Genomic DNA, 24,292 nt, shown 5'->3' with positions numbered 1-24,292 from the left:
AATAGATGATAACAGGTAGCTCATTAATTTACCATTCTAATTTCTGGTTAATCAAGCTCTTTCTCTAGAAAGTAAAAGTCTGTTTTCAGAAGTGACCAGAGCCATGTTCCTTCAAACAGGGCCTTGCTAAAGGCTGAAAATCAGCAATGTGGAGCCAGGTCTCTATAAAGCAGGGATAATAATGTGCATCTATCTGTGGGGCTGTGGCATGTGTGACTCGTGAGCTTTATGTGACATAAAGGCTTGTGCTTGTGTATGTGTATCTTAATGCCTTAAAGAGAAAAACCATCTAAGAGTAGCGTCTCATGTCTGCCCAGAGCAGTGCTCCATAAAAAAGAAAGAATAACAATTCTTAGGGCCAGATTCTCCATTTTATAGGAACCTGGAGGATTAGATAGCTGACCTTGTACAGGGATTTTTTTTTTAAAGAGAGAAAGAAAATAGTCAAATTGTGTACAACCAGGAAGGGGTCTAGAGAGACTTATTCACTACCATGCTGCCACAGAAAGATGAAATGGGAATAGGCATTTTCTACCAGAAAAGATCTCTTTGTTAATTTGGCAGAGAGAAAAAATACTGATGATTAACTCTCAGAAAAAAAAAGTGTCTTAATCTCTGGAAAAGGAACCAGAATAGTCCCAGTCATTCAGCGACCTCGGGAACGGCTGGCACACATCTGAAGTGGTCGTGGCGCTACATGTTTTGGGGGTTTGTGAGAAACTGGCGGAGAAGGAACTTGAGCCTGGTGACATATTTGGATGACTGCTTCTCTTTTGTCACCCAGCTAATTCTAGAGGAGACTAACTAAAGGTATTGCGAAGTGAGAATTATCAGGGCCATATGGTAACTTGATGGCCTGATTTGGTGGCTCGATTCTAGTCAGAGAGAACAGAAAATAACTGCTCTTCTTCTGGAAGTGAAAGGTTTCTAAATGCAGACATGGTTGCTGCACAGTTCTGAGCGGGTCTTTCTGTACGAAATCAGGGACCCTAGGGCCACAACAAAACCCCACCAAGGCCACATCTTAGTGTGAGTGTGGGAGGGACACGGGCGACATACATTTGAAAACTCTATTTTAACTCACCTACCACCTGATTTTTATCAAATAGCTTTTCTAAAGCAAGAAGTGTTGGAGAAGCCAGGGCTTGAGCCTTTTACCTTGATCTTCACCCTATTCTACTCTCCTCTGATGAACTTGGTAACTAAAGAAACCACCATCATCGCCATCACGACCATCCTGTTTTCCTTATGATAGAATCAGCATCAGCCACATCATTACTAACAAATATTAATTACATATTGTGGTGGTTGTAGGCCAGGTTAATAGAACATATTTTTAAAAATCCAGTCCATTAGATAACCCAAGGTAAATCCTTCATCCATCTGCCAATAATCAAAGTCAAGCAGAGAACTATATGATGTCTGAGTATCGTACTTGGGTAGCTCAGTGCTGACCACCATACTAGCTGTTGCTTTCTGGTACTACAAACCAAGTGGTACCAGGAAAGCGACAAGTTTCTGAAAGATGTTAACACTTCTTTCATTTTTACCGTACTGTTGGTAGACAAGAGAGAGAAGATCTGAGGGGCTTTATTTCTCCTTTTCAGAGCACATACTTTCTCATGGGGCTGTAACATGAAACGTATACCTCTGTGTATGTATATGAGGTTGCAACATATCTTGACATACAATCGTGATTTTTTAGTTGTTTCTCTGTCTCTCTATCCGTCTCTCTCTGTACATATATTTAAAATATTTTGTATTTCCCAGGCTGGTGTAGCTCAGTGGATTGAGCACGGGCCTGTGAAGCAAAGGGTCACTGGTTCAGTTCCCAGTCAGGGCACATGCCTGGGTTGCAGGCCAGGTCCCCAGTAGGGGACACATGAGAGGCAACCACACATTGATGTTTCTCTCCCACTCTTTCTCCTTCCCTTCCCCTCTCTCTAAAAATAAATAAAATATTAAAAAATAAAATATTTTGTATTTATATATTTCCCAAGAAAATAAAATAATAAAAATTTATAATAATGGCAAAGAATACTTGTCTAAATAAAGGACTAACTGCCTATAAAATTTTTAGATAGCGAAATCATAGCTAGAAATTGGCAATAAGACTATCTGAAACAACTAAAATTAATTTCTGTGATGTTTTCTTAGGAAGAAAGGGGGGAGGGTAGCAGTAAGGGAGCGGGGAGAGAGAAAGAGAGAGATCTCACTTTCCTTAGCTGAGTTATTCTCTCTTTTATAAAACCACTTCACATCTGGACTGATAACTTGAATTCTACCCAGTGCCATTTAAATAGCCCAAGTTATAAACCTCTTAAAGTTGGGGTTTATAATAGAAACACTGACAGACCCTTAACTATAGTGCCTCTATAGTAATGAAAGCACAACTATTTCATTATAGCAGTGTTTGGCAGGGTTTCTTTAATTAAGACTCTGTCAGCATTTCCATTAAAAACCCAAATTTTAAGAGGTTTTCTAAACTCACATTGTTTTAAATCACTTTGGGCTGAAATTTACTGTACAAAATGTCAGACCTTGTGTGTGTATGTGTTATGTTGCTTTTCCTTTTATTATATTGCCCCTCCCCCTCCAAGAGGTAAGTAGGTGAAGCTTGTATTCAAGATTAGGTGCAAAGAACATGTATTGAAAAAAATTATTCCCTTGTTAAAAGCAAAAGATTCATGGAGGGGGGGTGGTGCAGAAACTGAAGTTTGAGATGTTTTATTTTTGTTTGTTTATATCATATTTTTTTCCTTTGGAAGCACTCTCATTTCAGTACATATATAAAAAGCAAAAAGCAATGTTAAAAAATGGATCTTTTGATACTGGGTTCTGATACTGGTTTATTTGAAAGTATTTGATAATGTAGTCTGTTTGAGTTGATAAAAATATCTTGCATTGTGTTCTTAATTGTTCAGCTGCTCTGATATTTGGGATAACCATTTCCATCTTGCCATCCTTGGTGGAAATCACCTTTAGGCTGCAATGCACTCTTAATAGGGTTGGCTGATCAAAGCCTTATTGATCTCTGGCAGGAGGGAATGAATAGAATTTGGATGGTTATGTTGGTTTCATTTATGTACTGATAGTATTTATTCAGTATTCACTAAAAAGCCATTTACTGAGCATTTACTGTGTGCTGAGTATTGTGCTGGGACGTGTCTAACACAGTATACCAGACTGGCTTCATTGCCCAGCAGCTGTGTGTCTTTCTTGACAATGCTAGGGAGCTAGACCCGAGCATTTCCCTCAGCAGTGTTCCTGGCAGAACTCCTTGCTGTCTTCAGAGGGGCCCCTTACTTACCTGGTGAGACTACTGCTCCCCTCTCCCCACACACATTATTGACTCAGCGCACAGCTGCCCATTAGAGAGGCAAGTATAGACTTACTTAGAGCAGATTCAGCTTTTTCTTCCTCCTTGCCTCCCTTTCTTTCCCTATTTTTTGGGTAGGTTCATCCAGGTATGTGAGGTGGCCTGCCTGCCTGCCTGCCAGCCAGCAGCCCAGGGAGTCTGGAGAAATTCCAGAGGAACTGTTGCCCCAGGTACCTGGGGGAGGCCGGCAGCCTGCCTTTGTAGAAGGTGTAGACACTGCCCTCCAGGGGTCTCCTCGGGTCCCAGGCTCTGGATCACACTGGCAGTAGGGGGGGGGGAAGTGTGGCCCTTTTGCTCACCTTTCAGTTTAGGGTGCCCATGTCCTTCCTCACTCACAACCCCCTTCCCCTCTGTAATTAATTTTCCATCATCCTAACAACACCCTAGCACTTCCACCTGCAAGAATCCCAAATGCAAACCTATGCTAAGTGCAGAATCCATACCTAGGTTTTATTTTTATGAAGATAACTGACCATTCTCTGTTTTCGGAACTGCCTTTAGGGGGGAAAAAGTGAAAAACAAGGTGTATTTTCAACCATTCATTCATTCATTTCTTTATCTTTAAGTCTGTAAAGGTATTTCCCTCCTAAAGGCAGACAGTGAATACTTTATTTTAATCTCGTAGTTTCCATCGAGACAGACGTTTTAACCCTTCATTTTCTGGCTCAGCCGGAGTCTCCCGCACCAGGCGATCCCTGGCACAAGGGCTGGGGCTGTATTAAGTCTCCCTCTTGGAGCTGTTTGTTGACCACGTTCACGTTCAGAGCCCTGGAGCTAAAAGCACTTTACACCATAAAATAAAAGCACTGTCTTTTTTTCTAAAAGGTTACGTCTGGAGGCCACGCGGCTCATACTTCATACCGAAAACTACTGAAAAGACTATGAAATCCTCTATGATTTACACTCTCTCACTGCATTAGAGTGTAGATCTATTCGACTCTAAAAATACAGTGGGTTTCTAACCGACGTGAATATATGTGCATTATTTCAGAAAGTCTGTTAGGAAACTTGTCAACACATTATAAAGCATAAACCAGGACTTGGCTATTAAGTAGGGAGATCAGAGGCAGAATATATACTGCAGGAAGTCCTGGGAAGTCTCCTCCGCGGGCAGGATAAGAAGGGGGCGGAGGGGAGGGGAGGGGTCGTCTGTTGGCCGGGAGTTTACTCGCCATGTCGTCACCAAGGGTTTGGTGAAGAGCCCACGGAGCGTATTACCTACCCCCTTGGTGGAATCGGCAAAGGTTCTGTAGCTCCAAATGAAGTTAACTGAACGGTCAGAAAATAATTTTAACATGGTCATAATTTATTACTTTCTAAAAGCCACTTTTGGAAAGGTAAATACACTTATTATGTATCCAAGTGTGCTCGTTCAGAGTGACCTTTCACTCCTTTACAAAACCACCTGCATCATTAATCAATACTTTTGTAATAGTTTAAAGCCCTTTAAAACAACACAGTTTTATTTCTTTAAACACACGTACAAACCCTCCCCACCCCCACTTTTGGGCGCTTTAGCGAGCACCCAGCGGTCCAGCCCCAGTAAGGGAGAAAGCGTCCCTCTCAGGGGCGGTCGCGAGGTACTGTGAGCGGGGGTCTGAGACCCGAAGGGACCAAATACCTATACACAACCCCAGTTTTCTGGACTGGGTGAAATCAGGCTGGGGGAGGGGCAGGAGTGGAAGGCAGTTCCTATTTCACTGTAGGCATTTTATGATGGTGAAATTAAATATATGTTAATGGTGGAAACGTCGCTGCTGACCTCTCCATTGGCATCCAGGGAAAGCAGCTGCAAAATTGGGTTTCTAATGTATGTTTTAAGATGTGGTTTCAGAAGGAACCCTTAGAATCTGAAACAAGTGCAACAACAGCAGATCTACTTGTAACTAAGTGCTTAATTTCCTATTTTTTTTAAAAAAGAAAATCAATAAAATGTTGCCAGTTATTTATTGGAAATAACCACAGATAGCGGCCCTGATAGGGTCCCGGTTTTAGAGAGCACACAACTGGGTAATGAATTGTAATTCAGAAGACTGTTAAATGTGAACCACAGAACCTTTCAGAGGTAATAAAGTCATTACTTTTTACACTACCGTCAACCCTGAAAAGCTTTATACACACCATTATATATAAATCACACATATATATTTCCACAACACACGTTCGCCCATTTATATACATTCTCTATATATGGACTTTTATGGATGGATGGGAAAATATTTAAAATTGAAAAGCTCGGTTCCGAAAGGCTCTGACTCACTATTGTTACCTGAGGGGGCTTTTATTTAATTTACTTATTATTCAAAGGCCTCCCAGTTGCACTTTCTTCTTTCTTCTCACCTTCCTTCTAACTATTCTTCTCCTTGCCTTGCTCCCCACCCCCACCCCTCCCCGCAAGGATATTCTTCTGGTCGCTCTAAGTCTAGCTTAATATGACCGGAAAAAAAAAAGACAGTAGTGGAAGAAAGATGCTGACCTGCTCCGAAGAACTCATGAAAAAGGGGAAATGGTGTAACGTACACGGTACAGAGCTTTACTGAAAGTGAATCTTCCTGCTTCTCGAACAGGATTTGAGCCCCTCCCACCCCCCCAACTGGAAAGAAACAACAACAAACCACATTTACACAAGTGCAGTCCAGCCCACATCTCTCTTCATGTTAAGCATCAAAACCTCTTTTTCTTCCTTAGAGGAATCCGAAGCTTCGCCGAGCTAGGCAAGCCAGTCATTTTCTAATAGGTTTGAAACTTTTACCAAGACAGCACATGAATAAACAGCCGCTTCCCTTCGCGGCTGGGGCATGGGTGCGCCCTCGCGAGCCGGGTCCCTTGCTTAAAACAATAAAGCCCCCCACCGGGTGGGCGAATTTACGAAAAACGACGGCACTTAGACTGAGGAGGGGGAATAGAAGCAGCGACGGGGTGTAGAGCCCCTTGGAGGAGAGGGAAGGAGGCTCCTCGCTCTGCAGACACACACTCACACACGTCCACCTGCAGCTCGGAGTCTCGCGGGCCGCGGCGGCCCGCCTCCACCCTGCACGCTCCGGGCCTCCCTCGGACTGGAGCCCCTTCTCCTCGCACCCTGCCCTTCCGGATTTGCAACTGCGGCGAGGTCCCCGCAGCGGCGGCGGCGTGGGCGGCGGCGGCCGCCTAGGCTGCACGGTGGCGCAGGCCGGCAGGGAGGCTGAGAGGCGGGAGACGCCGGGGGACTTTGTAGGCACGTTTCCGAATAAACTTTCCAATCGCAGGGGGTGCTGTTGCTGTACATTTTACGTAAAACTGAAAGTATCCCACGCCAGAGTGAAGCCAGCTTTTTGACAGCGGCAGCGTGTGTGTGTGTGCGCGCGCGTGTGCATTAAAGAGACAGGGGTTTATTTCCAACAGGTCTTCCCTAATTTCCTGAGAACGTCTGCAGAAAGACCAGGATGGGGGTGGGGTGGGCTGAGGGCTTCATGGTGTGCGCCTTGGCCCGGGCAGCGGGGGGAGCGCGGCCCTGACCCGAGGCGGTCACCCCACCACCATGGCCTCCCCGCTGCTCTGGCGAGCCAGTCGCTCTCTCTCCATTCCCCATTTTCTCTCCCCGGGTAACACACAGGAATAGTTGTGCTCTGTCCCTAAGAAACATTTTCTTTTCATTCCTCTGCGCTTTTGCAGTTGCTCTGGAGTGGGAGGGGGTGTGTCCATCCCTAGGACCAGGCTCCAGGACCTCCCGCGGCGCCAGGACCACGTTCCCAGGAATTGGAACTCTCAGGACTACCCGTGCTTTGTCCTCTGGCCCGCGGCCGCTCGGAGAGGTGGACGCCTCGGTGCCTCCCTCGCCCGGGACCCGGAGCTCCCCTCCGGGTGCCAGGACGTGCTCCGAGGTTGGCTGCTCGTTCTTATTTCTCGGCCTCTCTTTCCCCGACCTTTGGGAGCCTCGACTCCGGGCTTCTAGCTGCATCAAGACCCAATCGCTTGCCGGGGCGCTCAGTACCCAGGGCCCCCTGCTCAGCCTTGCGGGCGCCCTCCCGACCCTCCAGCCCAGGCCTGCGCCGCCTCCTTCGCCCTTGCCCCCTCTCTCCAGGCTGCCTGGGCTCCAGGAGGCCCCAGCACTGCCCTTCCGGACCTGCCACCCTCCAAACTTGGCTGGACTCCGCTTCGCCACGCGCTCCCTCCCACCTCCCCTCGCCCGCTGCGTAGCTGTAACTTGGGAGGCTCAGCTCTCAACTTCGGGTGATTTTTCTTTGCTATCCTCTCTTTAGGCAAAGTTTCGCGAGCGCAGCCGCAGGCTCAGGGCTTTCACTTCGGCCCCGGCCGTCCACACGCGGGGAGCGAGCGCGGCGGCGGCGGTGAGGGGAAGTGGGTGTGCGCACAGAGGAGGGTGTCCGGGAGCAACTCTACCTGGTTTCCCTCCGCCCGCGCTTCCCCAGCCCCAGGCTGCAGCCTCCCAGTACACTTCAGCTCAAAAAAAAAAAAATCTTTCACTTTGGGGTGCACGTGCGGGTTGGGGGGAGGGAGCACGTCTTGCTCCCTCCACCCCTACCCCCGCCGCCGCATTTTTCTCCCCGGGCCACGCCACGGCTTCGGCGCTCGCTGCGGCCACTGGTGAGCCTGCGGCCCCAGCGCCCCCTCCCCTCCCCCCGCCCCTCCCCCGGGGGCCGCGTCTGGAGTCTGCAGAGCCCCCCGCCCCACACCTCCCCCGCCCCGCACTGGCCATTGGCTTGTCCTGGTCTCTTTTTCATGTCCAGCCCCTGATGTGTGTCCATTGGTGTGAGCTTCCCCTTCCCTCCTCCCCTTCTCTCCTGCTCGCCCTGCCCATGTTTTGTGTGTCTCTGTCCATCCAGACTCCTGACGTTCAAGTTCGCAGGGACGTCACGTCCGCACTTGAACTTGCAGCTCAGGGGGGCTTTTTGCCATTTTTTTCATCTCTCTCTCTCTCTCCCTCTATCTCTCCTCTCTCTCTCTCTTTTTTTTGCTTAAAAAAAAAAAAGCCATGACGGCTCTCCCACAATTCATCTTCCCTGCGCCATCTTTGTATTATTTCTAATTTATTTTGGATGTCAAAAGGCACTGATGAAGATATTTTCTCTGGAGTCTCCTTTCTAACCCGGCTCTCCCGATGTGAACCGAGCCGTCGTCCGCCCGCCGCCGCCCGCCGCCGCCGCCGCCGCCCGCCCCGCAGCCCACCATGTCTCGCCGCAAGCAAGGCAAACCCCAGCACTTAAGCAAACGGGAATTCTCGCGTAAGTAACCCAATAATAGTAATAATAATTATTAATAATCACGAGGGCGCGCAGAACGAGAAGCAAGAGCGAGGGGGAGAGAGGGGTGTGTGCATGAATTTAAAATTTTTTTCTTAAGAAAAATCTCCGAGAGTCGGGATGAAAGGGATTAAAGAGAGGAAAAAAGCCCAATTCCATCCCGAACCATAGCCATATGTACTTTTGGGATAGCACGCACCTTTTAATTTTATTTAATTTTACAAAAATTGACTCCTTTTTCCTGCTTTCCGCTGCTTTATTTCGCTTTTCGAGAAAGAATGTAATGATTTCCCCTCTAATTTTGCAAAATAATGAACAATGCTATGTATGGATGCGAACAACTCATGCAAACCTAGGGGAGGGAACTGGAAGGGAAAGGGGGGTTGCATCCACTCATCGAAGGAAGGAAAACGGTGTGGGGGTGCGTAATAGGGAACCCAAGGAAAAATATATTCCCAGGGAGAAAAGAGGTGAGACTGGCCCTCGGACATCGGCGCGCTCACGGTAAAGTGTGCACAGGGAGGAAAGTAGTCATCTCCACAATAGTGAGAAAGTGGGATTGTGGGAGGGGGCCCCGGGCACTCTGGAGTCTGCCGAGTGTGCAGAGGGGTCGCGTCGGCTGGGGAAGCCGGGCGACCGGGAAGGACCGAAGACGCGGTCGGCGCTGCCGCCTTTTGTTCCGGCCGGAGGTGGGTGTTTGTCCCGCTGCCTTTTGTGCCGGCTCCTCGCGCTGGCCCTCCCGCGCCGCCGCCGCCGAAGGGCAGGAGCTAGGGCCGGGGGCGCGCTGAAGAGGGAGGGCGGGCGCCCCGGGCGCTGCCGCCGAGGCTGAGGCTGCCCGCCCCTCGCGGCCGAACCTTAGCGGCGGCGAGAAGACGTGCAAAATGAAATAAAATTAGATTAAAAATTAAATAGAACAGGGAAAGAGAGTGTAAAATTTCTTGCCCCCCAAACAGAGAAGCCAAACCCTTCGCCGGCCTTTTTCTGCGACGCTCTTCTCTTTGACTCCCCCCCCCAGTACTCCCCCCGCCCCACCCCCCCGCAAAAATCTCACACTCTTAGGTAGTGGGGGGAAAATTACAATTACCCCTTTCCCAAAACCCCTTAGTAGAGCAGGAGCGGCACGGAGAGGGAGAGAGGAACTCCCTCCTCTTACTATTTTTTGGAAGATTTTCAAAAAAAGTGGAAGTGGATTTTGATTGGGAAAAATCTCGTGTCTGAATGTTTACAAGCACCGCGTGTGCGGGAGCCTCCTGCCAACAAACAGACAGAGGACCGAGCGCGGCGCGGCAGCCTGGGAGCGGGCGGTGGCGGCGGCCGGGCCTCGCCGGGGCCTCGTTGAGCCTCGCCGCGCCCCCGCCCGGCCCGAGATCGCCCACCGGGCTCCCGGCGCCCGCCCGCCGGCACTGCGGCAGGCCGTACCGCGACTCCACGCGGGCCGAGTCCACAGTGCCCTCTCGTCCCCGGTACAATGCCCAGACCTCTTCCTAGTCAATCCGACTTCGAAATTGGCAGGGGAGAAACTCGGCTTTGCAAAGCATTTTTACCTTGCAAACCTACTGAAAAAGTGCGTTCTGGCCCCCTCCCCGGCCCCCGCGTCTCCTGTCCACAGCTTGGGACGGTGAGGAGGTCGCCACGTGCTTTTCCTTCCTCCCTCCCTCCGGTCTGGCCACCAGTCCCCCGCCTCCCGAGCACTTAAGACAGGTAGTGGTGGGTGGGGTGGGTGGGTGGGGGTCGGCAGGGGAATAGTATATTCTAGTATGCGTTCTTTGAGTCCTGGATCCCGGGACTCTGTGCCCTCTCTCCTGGGTCTGGCTCGGTTGGGGGTTGGGGGTTTGGAATCCTTGTGAGCCTCTTTAAGGGGTGGGTGGGTGGCTGTCTCCTGGCTAGAAGAGTGCGTCTGGAAAAGCGGGCGGTGGGCACTTAGGAAAGAAAGTTTGTCAGTGAGAGAAAGACCTGAGAAGGGCCTATATCCTTTCCCCTCCTCACTCATGACCCTTGTTTTAATTTTTGATGCAATTTTAAAGGACCACCTAAACCTAGTTCTGTATTTTTTTTAAAGGGGTGGGAGTGCTGCGCACAGTGAATTGAATTTTTCACTGGGCCCTGGAACTTGTCACACACTTTGGAAGCTCCCCCGCCCCGGCACGTTGCGGGGCCCTCCCTTTCCCCACCCCCGCGCATCCCTCGCTCGTCGCTCTCCCCCGCCCCCCACTCCCCCGGCTGCGCCGGATGCGGAGCAGACGCGGCGCGCGGCGGTGTGAAGTTACAGCCCGGCCAGGTACCGGCGGGGAGGAAGGGCAGTCTTCGCAGGACTCGGGAAAGCCGGGCCCTCCTTTGGAAGGATGCACTGGGGGCTCAAAGGACGGACTGAGACCTGCAGTCCTGGCTGCACCTTCCCCCCCTTCCCGAGTCCATCTCGGGAGATTCCTGGCTGGGTGGGTTAACCTCCCTCTTCCCCCCGTTTCAGTGGGGGCTTTAGGTTACGGGGCCAGCTTGGAAGGGGGTGCGGGGGTCACTCCTTTTACTGGGTGCGAAGAGGGGGCGGGAGCCATTCCGTTCTTCTGGACGCCCCCCTTCCCCCATCTTCCGCTCCTTGGGCTGAATGAGAGCCGTTCGGTCGCTAGGAGGCAGAGCAAGATCAAGAAAGCTCAGCGAACTTGAACCTGTACCACATTCACCCCCTCCCCCGCCCAGCGTTTCTCTACCGGGGAGGCAAGGGTGGGGGTGGGGGGAACCGGACGGTTAGGCAGAATTCCCTTTCTCTCCCCCATCACCCCTTATGTCTTTGTTCTTCATTTTGACTTTAAAAATGCTTCAGGCCAGGGCTGCGGAGAAGCACCCCAGTGCGTTGACACCCCCGGCCGCCGAGAGCGGAGCGGGGTGCAGTTCTCGTTTTCTTTCGGGGCGGGCATTTTTGATAGGGCGGAAAGGGGAGTCGCGCTTCCCGGCTTCGGGGCACGGCCAAAGGGCAGGGTCCGGCAAGTTTGCTCTCAGGCTCCAGGTTCACTTCTTCCACCCCCTCACCCCTCGCTCGACGCGCGGATCGCTGCGGCCATCGCGGGCTTTCAGAGCGACTCGGCGGCCTGACCCCTCGTTCCCCCGCCTCCTACAGGGCTCGCTTCGGAGCCCGAAATCACAACAATAGTAATAGTTATCATCATAATGATGCGGGCAAGCAGCGTCATTAATAATGAATAACCGCAGCCGCCGCGGCGCTGTGCACATCGGTGCCCGGTATTGCGGGAGAAATGCTTTTGCAGAGATCTCCCAAAGTAAAGTGTGAGCCAGAGGACACGAAATGTATTTCAGGAGCCGGGCTTGCGGTGTGTGCGGTGATACCGAGACTACACCGGGTTAACCAGCCGAGAATTTTGAGCCTTACGTGCTATTTCTCCTAACTGGCGGGCCCCAGGAACCTCATCACTCGGCGGGCGAGCTGGATGGGCATAGAGGCGGCAGTCGGGGCCCCTGGCCGCTTGCCGCCTCCCGGCCCCCGGCCCCTCGTCCCCGCAGCCGCTGCCGCACGTGTTCGCTGGGAGCGCGGCCGGAGGCTGCAGCAGGCACGCTGCTCGCTTTGTGCCTCGGAGTCCTGGTGCCCAACTTCACTTTCTGCACCGCTCGCCCCTCCCGAGCCCCCTGCCCCGGGCCTGTCGCCCCTGCCTCCGCTTTTGTTTCTTTGCTTTTCCTCTCGGCATTTCAGTCTTGGTTTGCTTCCTTACCTTGTTAAGATAATCAAAGGGAAAGACTTGGAAAGCAAACTTGAAGGCAGATCTCTTTCCCCTCCCCCTCCCCCAACAGCCTTGTTTCCCTTGCTCCTTCCCTACATTTCTTCTAAGGATTTTTTTTTTCTTTTCAAATTTATTCCTTTGCAACGGCAGAGAGGAAAGAGATCTCAGTCAGCCGCTGGGGCATTGAGACATTTCAGTCTGTCTAGCTGTTTCATCGCAGAAGCGTTTTATTTTCTAAAGCGCTTTATTTTCTTTTTCTTGTGGAGAATTCGCGGCTAATTATTATGATTATTTGCCCACTCCCTTCCACTTCAATCCTGAACTCCCCGCTTTGTAGCCGCTGCTTAGGCCGGAGCTTAGAAACGGTGGTATTGTGGGGGGCGAAAGAGGATGGAGTTGAATTGAAGGAGGGGGTAAAATGGCTGAGGTTAGGAATATTTTTAGGGAAAGAGGAATTTGCATTAAAATACAGAGAAATTATCTGATGCCCAGAAAGAAAATGTTGATTGCCACTGAGAAAAGATGTCAATGCAAATCAGTAGGCTACACCAAGAGAATTGTATTTTCATATTTTCTTTGTGCCCTACTTCATCTGATTTTTAATAATATGACAGCAATAATAAGAACACGTTTTGGTATATCTCTGAACATCACTAGCCACATGTTTTGCAGGGAGCCCGATGTTAAATGTATTTCATACATTAGGATATAATTCTTGTTAATTAGCAATAATTTACCTTAAGAGCATAGAAAATGTTGAGGTTACAGGTTTTATATCTGTACATTTGATCATCTTGTTATTTTCAAGAACTTTGCCTTCTATAAAATTAATTAGGTGAAATGTGGAGGTGTAATCAGCAACCTCTGAATTACCACTTCATTTCCTGGTTTTGATTGTAAATCAGTTCAGTCACTACATTTAGAAGACTTTAACCAAGTCTGTTCTGTACCACACCACCTTTAACTGTTTGATACCTAGGAGAATATTTCCATTTGATTCTAAATATTTCCATTTTCAGGGCTTGGGATTAAGAAAACGAATTTTAACAGTGGAGTTTTTAGAAAATGCTTTTTTTTGCAAAGAGTCTGTGTACTACTAACTTTGGTAAAATAAAATATTTTTCCTGAATCTTTCTTCAGTCTGTAAACCTCAGAACTTTTAGTTAATGCTGAAAAACAACAACAACAAAAAAACCACATTTGTTGGTGTTTACTTAAAACACCAACAAATAGCAGGGATCTGGGAGAATGACTTCCCTATTCATTTCCTCACTTGGTCGAAATGAAAGCAAATGTAGAAGAAAAATGACACAGAGGCATAATGCATAAGCACTTCCGTTCGTGTCCTTTCATTTGAAAAGTATTCCTGTAGGTTCTCTCTTGTATTTATCTTTTGGTCAGTGTGTTGGGCAAAGAAACATAAGTGCTTACCTTGCTGTCTTTATTAGTAGGAGTATAACCTTCATATTCCTGTGGTGACCTTATGTTAAATTAGGAGGAGTACCAGAGGCTAGAAATTATGACATGTCCTACTTGAGCACAGGTGCAGCTAGGCAGGGCTCTCTCAATATTATTTCACCCAGCACATCTGGGAGTTACTCCAGATCTTCCCCCTCAATATCCAGCCTGGGTAGGGTTGAAATAAATTTAACCTGAGTTCACTGGATTTTTGCACTTTATCAAAATCTGTTCCAATATTCTACACTCAAATTAAAATCTATTTTTTGATTCTCTGTGGCTTTAAGTTCATTAAATGTGAAATTGGCAGCTTGCTAAAGAAGGTCAGACTGATTAACTGTTTAAGACTTGTACATTTTCTGCTTCAGTTTTATAAATTGGCAGCATCCTGAATGTGTTTTGTATTTTGTGATTTTTTAAAATAGAGTAAGCTTAAGGTTTCAGGAGCAGAGACTTACCAATTCTCTTTTCCCCTTTGTATGGTTAAACAATGATAGAAATTGCTCAAATAGATGCTGAAATATTTTGGTGCAAAGTTTTTTTTTAAAAAAAGGAAGCAGGAATGAAAGACATATCTACCTTGTTATACCATCGCTGGTGATTATGTGTGCAGAAATAGCCCTATAATGAAGTGTTTTAGAGCTCATTCAGAAAATTAGTCAACTTTGACAACATTAGGCAGAGTATTTCAAGTCTAAAAGAAAGGACTCCTCAACCTTGTTCTGAAATGTGGCATTTGCTTGACCATTCTGATTTTTATGTGATGGGGGCCACCAAGTGCAAACATGTTTAGAATATTTTAGGCTTTCTTTCTTCAGCATGAAAAAATGACTAATTGGCTTATTTCCTTAAGTACTCAAAAGTATCCCATTTAGCTAATGTGTCTGAGAAGAATTGCCAGTGAATTTGGGATTTCTTTGATTTTTGTGGCACTGCTGAGAGAGAGACCAGAAGGGTTTTTGGCAGTGTGAATTACGCTGTGTTATGATTATTATTTAGATCCGTTTCACGGGTGAATGCAGTCGTTTTCTTATTACCGCGGTGTAAACGTGTGGCACATTTTCTGTGTGATGTAGTAGCTTTCTAATTTATAAAGCTATGTCTCTGTATAACTTAGGGATATATACATTCACACACAAAGGGTGTGTGTGTTTATTCACCTCTCCTTTTATTCTTTGGCACAATAGACAACTTAGTCTATAGGAAAAAAAGAAACTTGGTTTCCATCTGTGTTTTTACAAAAAATTTTTTGGGGGGGGTATTTATTAGTTAAGCGTTCTTTATGTCCCCTGCATTAACTTTATCGAACACATTTTTCCCAAACTCACAAGCCAGAAACATCTGTAGTATGCATAAATGTGTTTGTGTGTATTGGTGGAGTTTTGAAAGTTAGACTTGAAATATATGATGATTTCTTTAAATATATGATGATTTGCCTCATTGATAGATTTGCTTTCTTGCTGACCACCTCCACAGCTTTGTACATTTTAGGTGTTCACATTTTCTGGGGATTAGATGGAGGAGCCTAGAAATACTTTATATAATGTGGTGGGATGGGATGGTTGATAATATATATCCCTCTTTTCCCTCCTTTCCAGCAATCTAATAATTGTGCTTTTGTTTCTCCAACCACAGCCGAACCTCTTGAAGCCATTCTTACAGATGATGAACCAGACCACGGCCCTTTGGGAGCTCCAGAAGGGGACCATGACCTCCTCACGTGTGGGCAGTGCCAGATGAACTTCCCATTGGGGGACATTCTTATTTTTATCGAGCACAAACGGAAACAATGCAATGGCAGCCTCTGCTTAGAAAAAGCTGTGGATAAGCCACCTTCCCCTTCACCAATCGAGATGAAAAAAGCATCCAATCCCGTGGAGGTTGGCATCCAGGTCACGCCAGAGGATGACGATTGTTTATCAACGTCATCTAGAGGAATTTGCCCCAAACAAGAACATATAGCAGGTAAATGAGAAGCAAGGAGAAAAGCTGTTTGCATGTTTTCTTTTCATTTTCAGAGGCACTGTAGCCAAGCACTAAGGAGTGGTGAAGTGCTTTCTGTATTTCTCCATGTGACTGTCCGTGACAGCCCTGTAATGTTAAAATAATCGTTCCTATTGCTTACCTCCAGAACACAATATAAAAATAAATATTTTCCACTTCACTGAGTCAGATGTAGACGGAATAGGTACACACACCTGATACCCTCTCTCTGGATCTGCTGATTCTGAATTTCTTTCCTTTTTTCCCTCCCCTTCTCATTTTTAAGCGTTGAACCTTACTACACCTAGCCAAATTTCCAGTGTTCATTTCTAGCCTGGGGGACAAGTCAGAGATGAAGTGGCCATATAGGCATTTATAATTTGTCCAATGACCTGTTTTGAGTCAGAATACTTGGCTAGGGCTCCTTAGGGGTGCAGTTAGTTCTGCAGGCTTCTGTGAAGTGGGCTGGGCTGGCAGGCATTTTGGAAAGGGTGGAAAGAGTTAAGTGAGCTTCAGGTCTAGCCTTGGATCCATATTGGCTGTCAGCCTGTATGGGGCTGTAATTAAACACAGCCCCGTGTTGGGATGACACCGTGACCTTGACTTTAAGATGCCATTTCGACTGGCCAGGCCAGAGTAGAGAGGGCAGTTGCTGAAGCGCACAGACATGCTTACTCGAAAAGTTTAAGGGCATGTTGGAAATTTCAAAAGGTTGGTTTGACAGGAACGGCTGCTCCCTGTAGCCTGCCTCCTCAGCTAAATGATAAATGCTTCTCTGTGCTCTCTCTTGTCTCTGATGTGGTTTTGACAGATGTATCTTGATTTTGTTTGTGGTTTACACAACCACATGTCACCCTTACAAATGTCCAGTCCGGACTTCCACTGTTTCTGCTATAACACAATGTAAAAATTCTCTTGGAAAAATATAATACATTCAATAGCTCTCCTTCATTTGGTTAATTTTAGCAGAGAGGTAGCTAGGTGTGTGGGTTTCTCAGCAGCTCCAGGGAAAAGGAATTAACGGCTAACAGAGGGACTTAAATCCCTACACTAAGTGATAAACAGCAACACAATATACTGGTCCTTAGCACACTTTTTGTGAAACAACAGTGATTTAACACGTAAGACAAAGTGAATGCAGATTCTGTGGTGACAGAAATGGCTTGCCTGTTGGTGGGTCACTTCCCCCTATTTTTCCCTATCCCCTCCCCCAAAGACAGGAGATTTGTTCAGTTTTAGGGAAGACAGTGCATATAATCCATTGATTCACTGGAACTTGTGTCTCTGACCCAGTTTGACCACAAAGTTGAACTGTAGTAGGTCAGTGGTCCAGAGGGGATTAAATGTCGTATTATGTCTTTTCTTCCTCCCTGGAATTTGATCATTAAACTCAAACGTGGCATTTCTTTCTTTTATTTTTAAATGCTTCCTGCAATAGTATTCAGATACTTTTCCTTTAGTGAAATGAAAACTCTGCTCCCTGGCAAGCCGCATTTACAAAACGTTTTTCTCGAACCCACCACATTTAGCTTATGTGACGTGTAGGTTAAGATTTTGTTTCCCTCCTTCCTCCCACCCCCCAGTAGGATATGGCAATGGCCATTTCCATGTGCTGTCTTGTGACTGGAAGGAAAATGAACAGAAGTGTAAGGCATGATTAATGAAGCAAGAGCAAGCGGAAGGGGATTTGTCATCTTTGGAGATCCAAAGCCTTTCTAAATCACCAAATATGGAGTAACACTTGCGTGATGTAACATCGTATTTACATATCGAGCTGCCCGTTTAAAAGACAAAACACAGTGTCTGTCAAGCAAAAATTAAAACCACACTTCTTACTGAGGTCCCAGATAGGTTATTCAGTCTCAGATTAAGCAGCTCGGAAACTCTGTGCTTCTGTACTTAGAGACAGAATCTAAAAGCAGAGGGAAGGCCTGATAGTAAAGGCTTTTTGCTGTTACAGTTGTGAATCTGTAGGGAAAGAAAAGATATTTCCCTTAACTCTCCGGTTGTCATAAAGGTTCTATTACTATTTTTTTTAAAGAACTAGTAGAATAACAGACCCAGAGAAGTCAAAACAAAGGGCAACTTTAAACTATATTTTGTAAGGCTAACATGAAATAATCTCACTGAGATAAAAAGCTAAGTAAGGTTTCTAAGATAGTCAATGGGTGCACAAGTGCTTCAACCCAGGTGAGATAAACCTTGCATGCGTGAGTAATTACAAAGCCTTGATTCCTTTCATTGTGTTTAATCAACTGTTCCCACCATGGAAATTGGCTGAATGTAAATAGCATGGTCACATCTCAAAGCGAGAGATGTCAGTAACTAGCCTCACGACTTCTCATAATTCACAGTAATGAGTTAAGAGTTTCCTAGGGTGAAATTAACATTCTACCACTGCACGTAAATTAAGATGCCCTGGTCCTCAGGTACCTCTGAAGTGAAGTTCTGGAAGACGGCTGTGTACTCCCAGCCCGTTTCTCTCAAGCACGTCTTCAGAATTCCAAGTCTGCTTTTCTCTTTATGGTGAGGAGGGAAACAATAAGAGTAATCATTCAGTAGATATTTCAATTGTGTTCACAAAAAGAAAGGAGAAGCAATGCCCTGTGTTAGGAAAGAGAGATATTGATGAATCTCTAGGAGAATATGTTTGGCAACCACGTAAAAGGTAGTCATTTAAGTGTGCTGTGTACGAAAGGCCTTATTAAAGTGATGTCAGTTGGGTTTGAGCTCACTGTGTGCTCTGTGCCATTTTATAGGTAGGAAGGAGGAATAAAACAGCGACAGATCTTCCTGAGATAGATAAAGCCTAAAATTCAGCGCTTTCAAATAGGTAGAGATCTTTTAAATCCTCAGTAAGTGGTATGCATTTTGACTGTACATAGGCCTCTCAAAGCTGAGTATTTTTTGGAAAGGATGATTTTTACCTGGCAGATAGATGGGTATGTGCCCATCACTTCACCCATGGACACATATTAAGTACACACATGCACAGCGATCAGGTTGCTTTCTTCACTTTATTCAAATAGCCAAAATGTTATATGACTGCGATTCATTGAGACCATTGCAATAGTGTTAATTTAACTGGAAGTGAGCAGGTTGCCCTGCGTGGGGCCCAGTTCATCAGTGTGTGTGTCCAATAGCCACCATCAGATAGCAGCAGCTTCTGACTGCTAGCCAGGGCTTTTAATAGGGCCTCGGTTGTGTTTTCTACTCTCATATTTTATGATAGGGGAAATATTCATTGGATATTAGTGAATGTAAAACTGCTGTTCACTTGTAGAAAAGGCCCAAAAATGTTATCCCACAGGATCAGATTTCAGGGTTTGGGTTATTGCACATAGAAATCTTTAAATTAGGATTGGACTGTCATAAATTAGGATTTTTGAGAAAATGGGAGAAAGTATTATAAGTTCTATAAAATGTAGTAAAGTCTACTACTACCATCTTTTCCTTCCTAAAAATCATGAACTGAGATATTTATATCAAGGTATTTAAAAATTCTTTGCCTAGACAGCATGCTCATATCTAGGTAATAACATGTAAGACAGAGAGCTATCTAATAAAGGGAGAAATATTAATTCAGAACAGAAATACAGTAGCATGTTACTTAAAGGTGAATCAAGTATAACATATTTACGCTTTTCAGAATTTAGAAAATCAACTTGCCTTTTCTCTTTGTGCCCATTCTAATTCTTTCCTAGTTCAGACTGAACAGGAGGATGTACTTGTATGCTTTACAGTATATTGTAAATGAGACCATAAATTACAGTATCCTATTATGACTCTTTATTTTTCCCTTTTCTTTATTTGTGTGATTCTGAATAAAAACTACTGACTGCTGAAGTGAATTTTTAGTGTGGCAGCTAAAAAAGCAGCCACCACAACATCCCCCCCCAATATACTGATTAACATTTTATTTACCTTCAGAACCCACGGACCAGAGAATATTGTTTCCTAGTAAATTCCTGGGATTTTCGTTGGCAGCCTGTGTTTGTGAGACCACTACCCCCAAACTCATGTTCATGAGACTAGGAGTCCTATGTACAAGCTGTATTTGTAAATAAGACAGAGAAAGGTTGTGAACTGGCAGCTTGGATGTTTTGTCAAAGTGCAATGTCAGAGAAACTCTTTCTAAGACAAATTGTAAATAGAACTGTCACAGTGATTGCATGATTGAGCTGCAGAAGTGTCTTACAATTGTTGGCATTGTCAGAGGACTTTTGAAAGCTTAATTAAACACAGTGGCCCACATGGCTGCTAAATTTACTTCGGAAAGCCAAAATGGAAAAAAAAAAAACCCCACCAAACCTAAAAGGTGGAAGATCCCAAAGATCCCAAGTTCTGCAGACAGTATCCTTTCCGTGACACAGAAAAGATGCATTGTGTGTTTTCCTAGTTGTCTTTTATAAATAATCGTTTTGAGAATAGGGCCACGTGATATGAAGATCATCCTGTGTGTGATGTGGCGATTGTGTTAGTTTTTCTGTCTCCTGCTGTTACAGACAGTTAATGTAAAAATGGCCTTTTATTGGAAACACAAATATGTATTCACTTCAAGAACAGGAGCAGAGGGAGAAAGTTTCCCTCCCATTCTCTGTGTTTATTCAGTGAAAACTTAAAAAAACACAGTGCTGTAATTTCTTAAATCACCCCATTCCTTGTTGTGTTGCAAGTTGTGACTTTTAATTTAAAGGCTCTGAAATCTGTTTTGCACACCTTTCTCCTGCTGAATGTGGCATTTAATGGTGGTGCTGCCCATGGGCTGGAAGAATGCAACTGGGTGTGGGAACGGACAGGCACTGTCAGGACAGCAAACCTTAAGCTCAGGGAAGAGGCGAGTTGGATGCATACTAATGGCACATTTTAGAGTCCTGGAAAATCATTAATTTCACACTGCAGCGTCAACGTAGTTTGACTAATGTGAGAGGACTAATTGGAGTACATAACAAACATGCAAATCCTGGGGAAGCATTTTTCAGAATTTCATGATTTCTTCGTGAAAGTGTTTAATAAAGGAGAATAGACGGATGACAGCTTCCCACATTAGTCAGGGAGAAAGGAAGAAAGTTAGTTTGGCTTTTCTTTGGGGGAAAATCTGAAATGTAACTGAAGTAGCGCAGCGAGGGAGATGCAAGGAGATTGTGTCATTCGATGTTAATTTAATCTACTGTGGTTGGTCTGTTCACTCCCTTTATTGCACAAAGAAATCATTTGACAAAATTTACCCCAAGCCCAAGTCTGTTTTTACAGACAGTAGTACCAGCTTTGTGCAATAAAAAGCATTTAGCATCAAGCTGGACCCAGCCTGGCACCTTGCCACTTTTTTAGCAAGAGATTTAATCACCAAGGATCTTTAGTACCTTTCTGCTTGTTCAGATTTCATTTGGGTCATGGTTATGTCAGCACTGTTGTTAATACAAGGATTAAAATTTTTTTAAAAAAAACTTAGTGCCCATTTTAACATCTCAAATCAAGCAGGTTTTTATTTTATGTGTCAATTTGGAGGACATTAATAAAGTCCATAAAATATGTTCAGACTATATAATTTAATGGATAATGACTAGTATTTTTATTTGTCATACAAATAGAAAATTGGCCATTGTATCCCTCGCCCCTCTGCTCTTTCCTTCTACTCAGGTAGATCAGCAGCCCCCAGCTACTTCTCCCCTCTCCTTCCAGGGGGTAGTGCTCTGGCCAATATCAGTAAATTTACCTTTGTAATTTGCCATGTAGTTTTTACAACAATGACCTAATTAATTTGAGCATGAACCATATTATTGCTACTAGAGTCATTTTCTGTCACAAACTTAATTTCCAGGAAATGTAACCTGACGAATAAGAATGCTCTAGCTCTCCACATGTGCTCCTAGAGACCGGAGGCAGATTTAAAATAATAATCATAAAAAATGCCAGCATTATTAAAGCCAGTGTGCTTGATGCCAAACTCAATTTGAAGCCAGTAAACATCAGACTGTATTTCTAATCAGGTTTAGAACGTAACGTGGTCCATATTGGCTTCACTGGAATTTGTCTTCCTGCTTTTTTACTGGCCAGCTGCACCCCCTATGCATTTTAAAAACATTTCAGCAAAGGCTTTTGCTGTTCTTAGCAGGGTCCGTAACTTGGGGTCTATTTCTGAGCTCATCCGTCATTCTGCGATGGCATTGAGTGAGGTTGGCAAGGGAAGGATTTGAGGCCATGGGGGGTGGTGAGGTCACTTCTGACCCCAGCAGGGAATAGGTGAGCTTCATTTGCCTTTACAATAGGCACACAGTTACTGCACCTTGGAGGAGCTCTCAGGTGCCGCTCAGATGGGCGCATGTAAATGCCCTGTCAGATGCGGAGCCGGAATATTAATGCTTCTTCCACCACCGAACCATAATAAAGCTGTACACAGCCAGCTTAATATGCAGCTAGTCTGGGGAATTGTGTAAACTTAGATAGCCCTGTGTGAAAGGCAGCGATGTAAAAATGCTCTATATGCCACAGTTTTCATTCTTGTCCTTTGATCTATAGCAAAATGAAAACATCATCCTCTCCTCCTCTTGGAGTTGTCTCCCCAACTCTGCCACCTCCCAATCAATCCGCCACCAGGATTTGTTTTTCGCGTGTGCTCCTATGGAGAAATGCAACATAATTTGCTTCATATGGTTAATTACAGGCGTTTGACTATTTGAAAAATTTAAATAGCCACAGTTCCAGCTTTTCCTGTTAAAAGTATGTGATTTGAACAAAGGGTGTACAGTGTAAATATTTGTGGTGATTTGCAGCACCCTCTTACCCCATTAAACACACACAGGCACATGTGCACACACTCAGTTTAAATCGAGTGCTGACTTGCCGGACTCCTGTACCTTCATTTGTATTTTTTTGAAACTAACTCTCAACTGGAACTCCCTTAAAATATTTTACCATTATTTTTGAGCTCACTCTTGCTTGAGGTTTTAAAGAGGATTTTTGTAATGTGTTCATTTAACAGAATCAACAGCTGTCAGAACCAGTTGTGGTAAATCCACAAAACGTACAAAGAAAAATACACACGTTTCCTGAAACAAAACACTTGGAAAAATAAGCTGCCAAGAACTGGCGAATAAGAAGTTTGCAGACAGGGAGCCGGAGTGTTTCATCTCTGGGCTCACCCTGGAGACCTATGGGGCGGATCTGATGCAATGCCGCTGGAAGCTCTACCTGAGCAGGTTGCTGCTCTGAGCTAGTGTGCCGAGCACAAGGGCCAGGCTCACTCCTTCCGCTGCCTTCCTTTTTCCTTTCTGATCTCTTTAGAAAGATAAAATACCAAGTTCTTAGAGTGCTTGACAACCAATTATACCCACTACAGGTGAGACAATCAGGTTTAAACTTCCTATAAAGGAGGCAAGAAGGCGCCCTGCACACCCTTTTCCAGATAGGGTTGGCAGCCTGTTGTGCAGAGTTGAATCGGCCGCCAGGGAATTCCCAGGGGGAACCTGGAGCAGGCATGTTGATGAAGGGGATACCTGGGGACCTTTGGTCACTCACAATGAGTTTCTGTTTGTATCTTCCCTCTTGTTAGCATTGGCAGTGAACAATTACACCTACAATTTGATCTTAGTTTTAGATAGAGGCGAGTCCACTGATTAAAAAATCCCATTAAAATGAAGAATGGAATTATTGTGAAACCTGCAAAGGTGCTTTTGAAAAGAACACAGGTGCTGTTGTGTCCCATCCCCCCTCCTATTTTCTTTTTGAACTTTCTAAAAAACACCAGGAAGCCTTCTGCTAAAGCATCAGGGCATTTTAATTTATATTCATCAGTTGTTCATTTTCTTGATATGTATTGATGCATAAAAACTGCAAAAAGAATCAGATCTGTTCATTTTTAGGGAAACAAGGCGTAGCTTGAATTCTTACCTTAGCCAGAGCACAAGGCGCTATGTATGCCACGTCTGATCTTTCGCATTTCAAATATGAATTTCTGTTTGGGCCAAAAAACAAACAGATAAACAAACAAACAAGCAAACAAAACCCGAAGCATTTCCTTTTACCTGCTCAGGCGATACCATGATTTCACAACTTATTTACACTTAAGGGGCAGCTCGCAACGAGGTACTAACTGCTCGTTTTGGCCCCCGCCCCAAGTTTTTGACTTCACAGTTAAAACAATACACTAGCCAATGTTAAGTTTAAATCTCATGATTTTTCTCTCTCCTACTCCATCCTATCCTCAGATTAAAAAAATTATTCTTTCACATTTAGAAGTGAACATTGGCTGCTGAAGAATGATTTAAAGCCTGAGAAAAAATTTTAATAATAAATCGTAACCTTCTCATGTTATGTTTTTGTTATGTTAAGGGGAAAAATCAATAAGGAAAAATTTAATTCTGATAAAGATACTCTTGGATCTTTGAAAACAACTGCTGTCCTTTTAACTAAAACATTTGAGCAGCTTCAAAGACTGTGTATTTCTTCTGATCTTGGAGCTGTGTGACTGGTAGCAAGAAAGAAAAAAATCTTATTCTACATACAAG

General features: G+C 45.3%; 1 protein-coding gene across 8 annotated transcripts in view; it reads left to right on the top strand.

Annotated features, from left to right (window-relative positions):
• Positions 1-7,881: 7,881 nt before the first annotated feature.
• The window catches only part of BCL11A (BCL11 transcription factor A), a 96,184-nt gene continuing 79,773 nt past the window's right edge, over positions 7,882-24,292 (top strand). For 2 of the 8 annotated variants that reach the window (XM_037047972.1, XM_037047971.1), the window contains exons 1-2: positions 8,049-8,598; positions 15,438-15,767. In XM_037047972.1, coding sequence (XP_036903867.1) covers positions 8,544-8,598; positions 15,438-15,767 — 385 coding nt within the window. In that variant the 5' untranslated portion in view covers positions 8,049-8,543. Of the gene's footprint in view, positions 7,961-8,048; positions 8,599-10,955; positions 11,052-15,437; positions 15,768-24,292 lie in introns of those variants that run through there. The other 6 variants (XM_037047970.1, XM_037047968.1, XM_037047969.1 and 3 more) reach the window with 5 other exon arrangements.

The sequence above is a fragment of the Sturnira hondurensis genome, unplaced genomic scaffold, assembly GCF_014824575.4.
Source record: "Sturnira hondurensis isolate 20B ecotype Veracruz unplaced genomic scaffold, ASM1482457v3 Scaffold0006413, whole genome shotgun sequence".
Taxonomy (NCBI): Eukaryota; Metazoa; Chordata; class Mammalia; order Chiroptera; family Phyllostomidae; genus Sturnira; species Sturnira hondurensis.
Note: the sequence above shows the minus strand (reverse complement) of the source record. Positions and strands in the feature narration are given on the sequence as shown.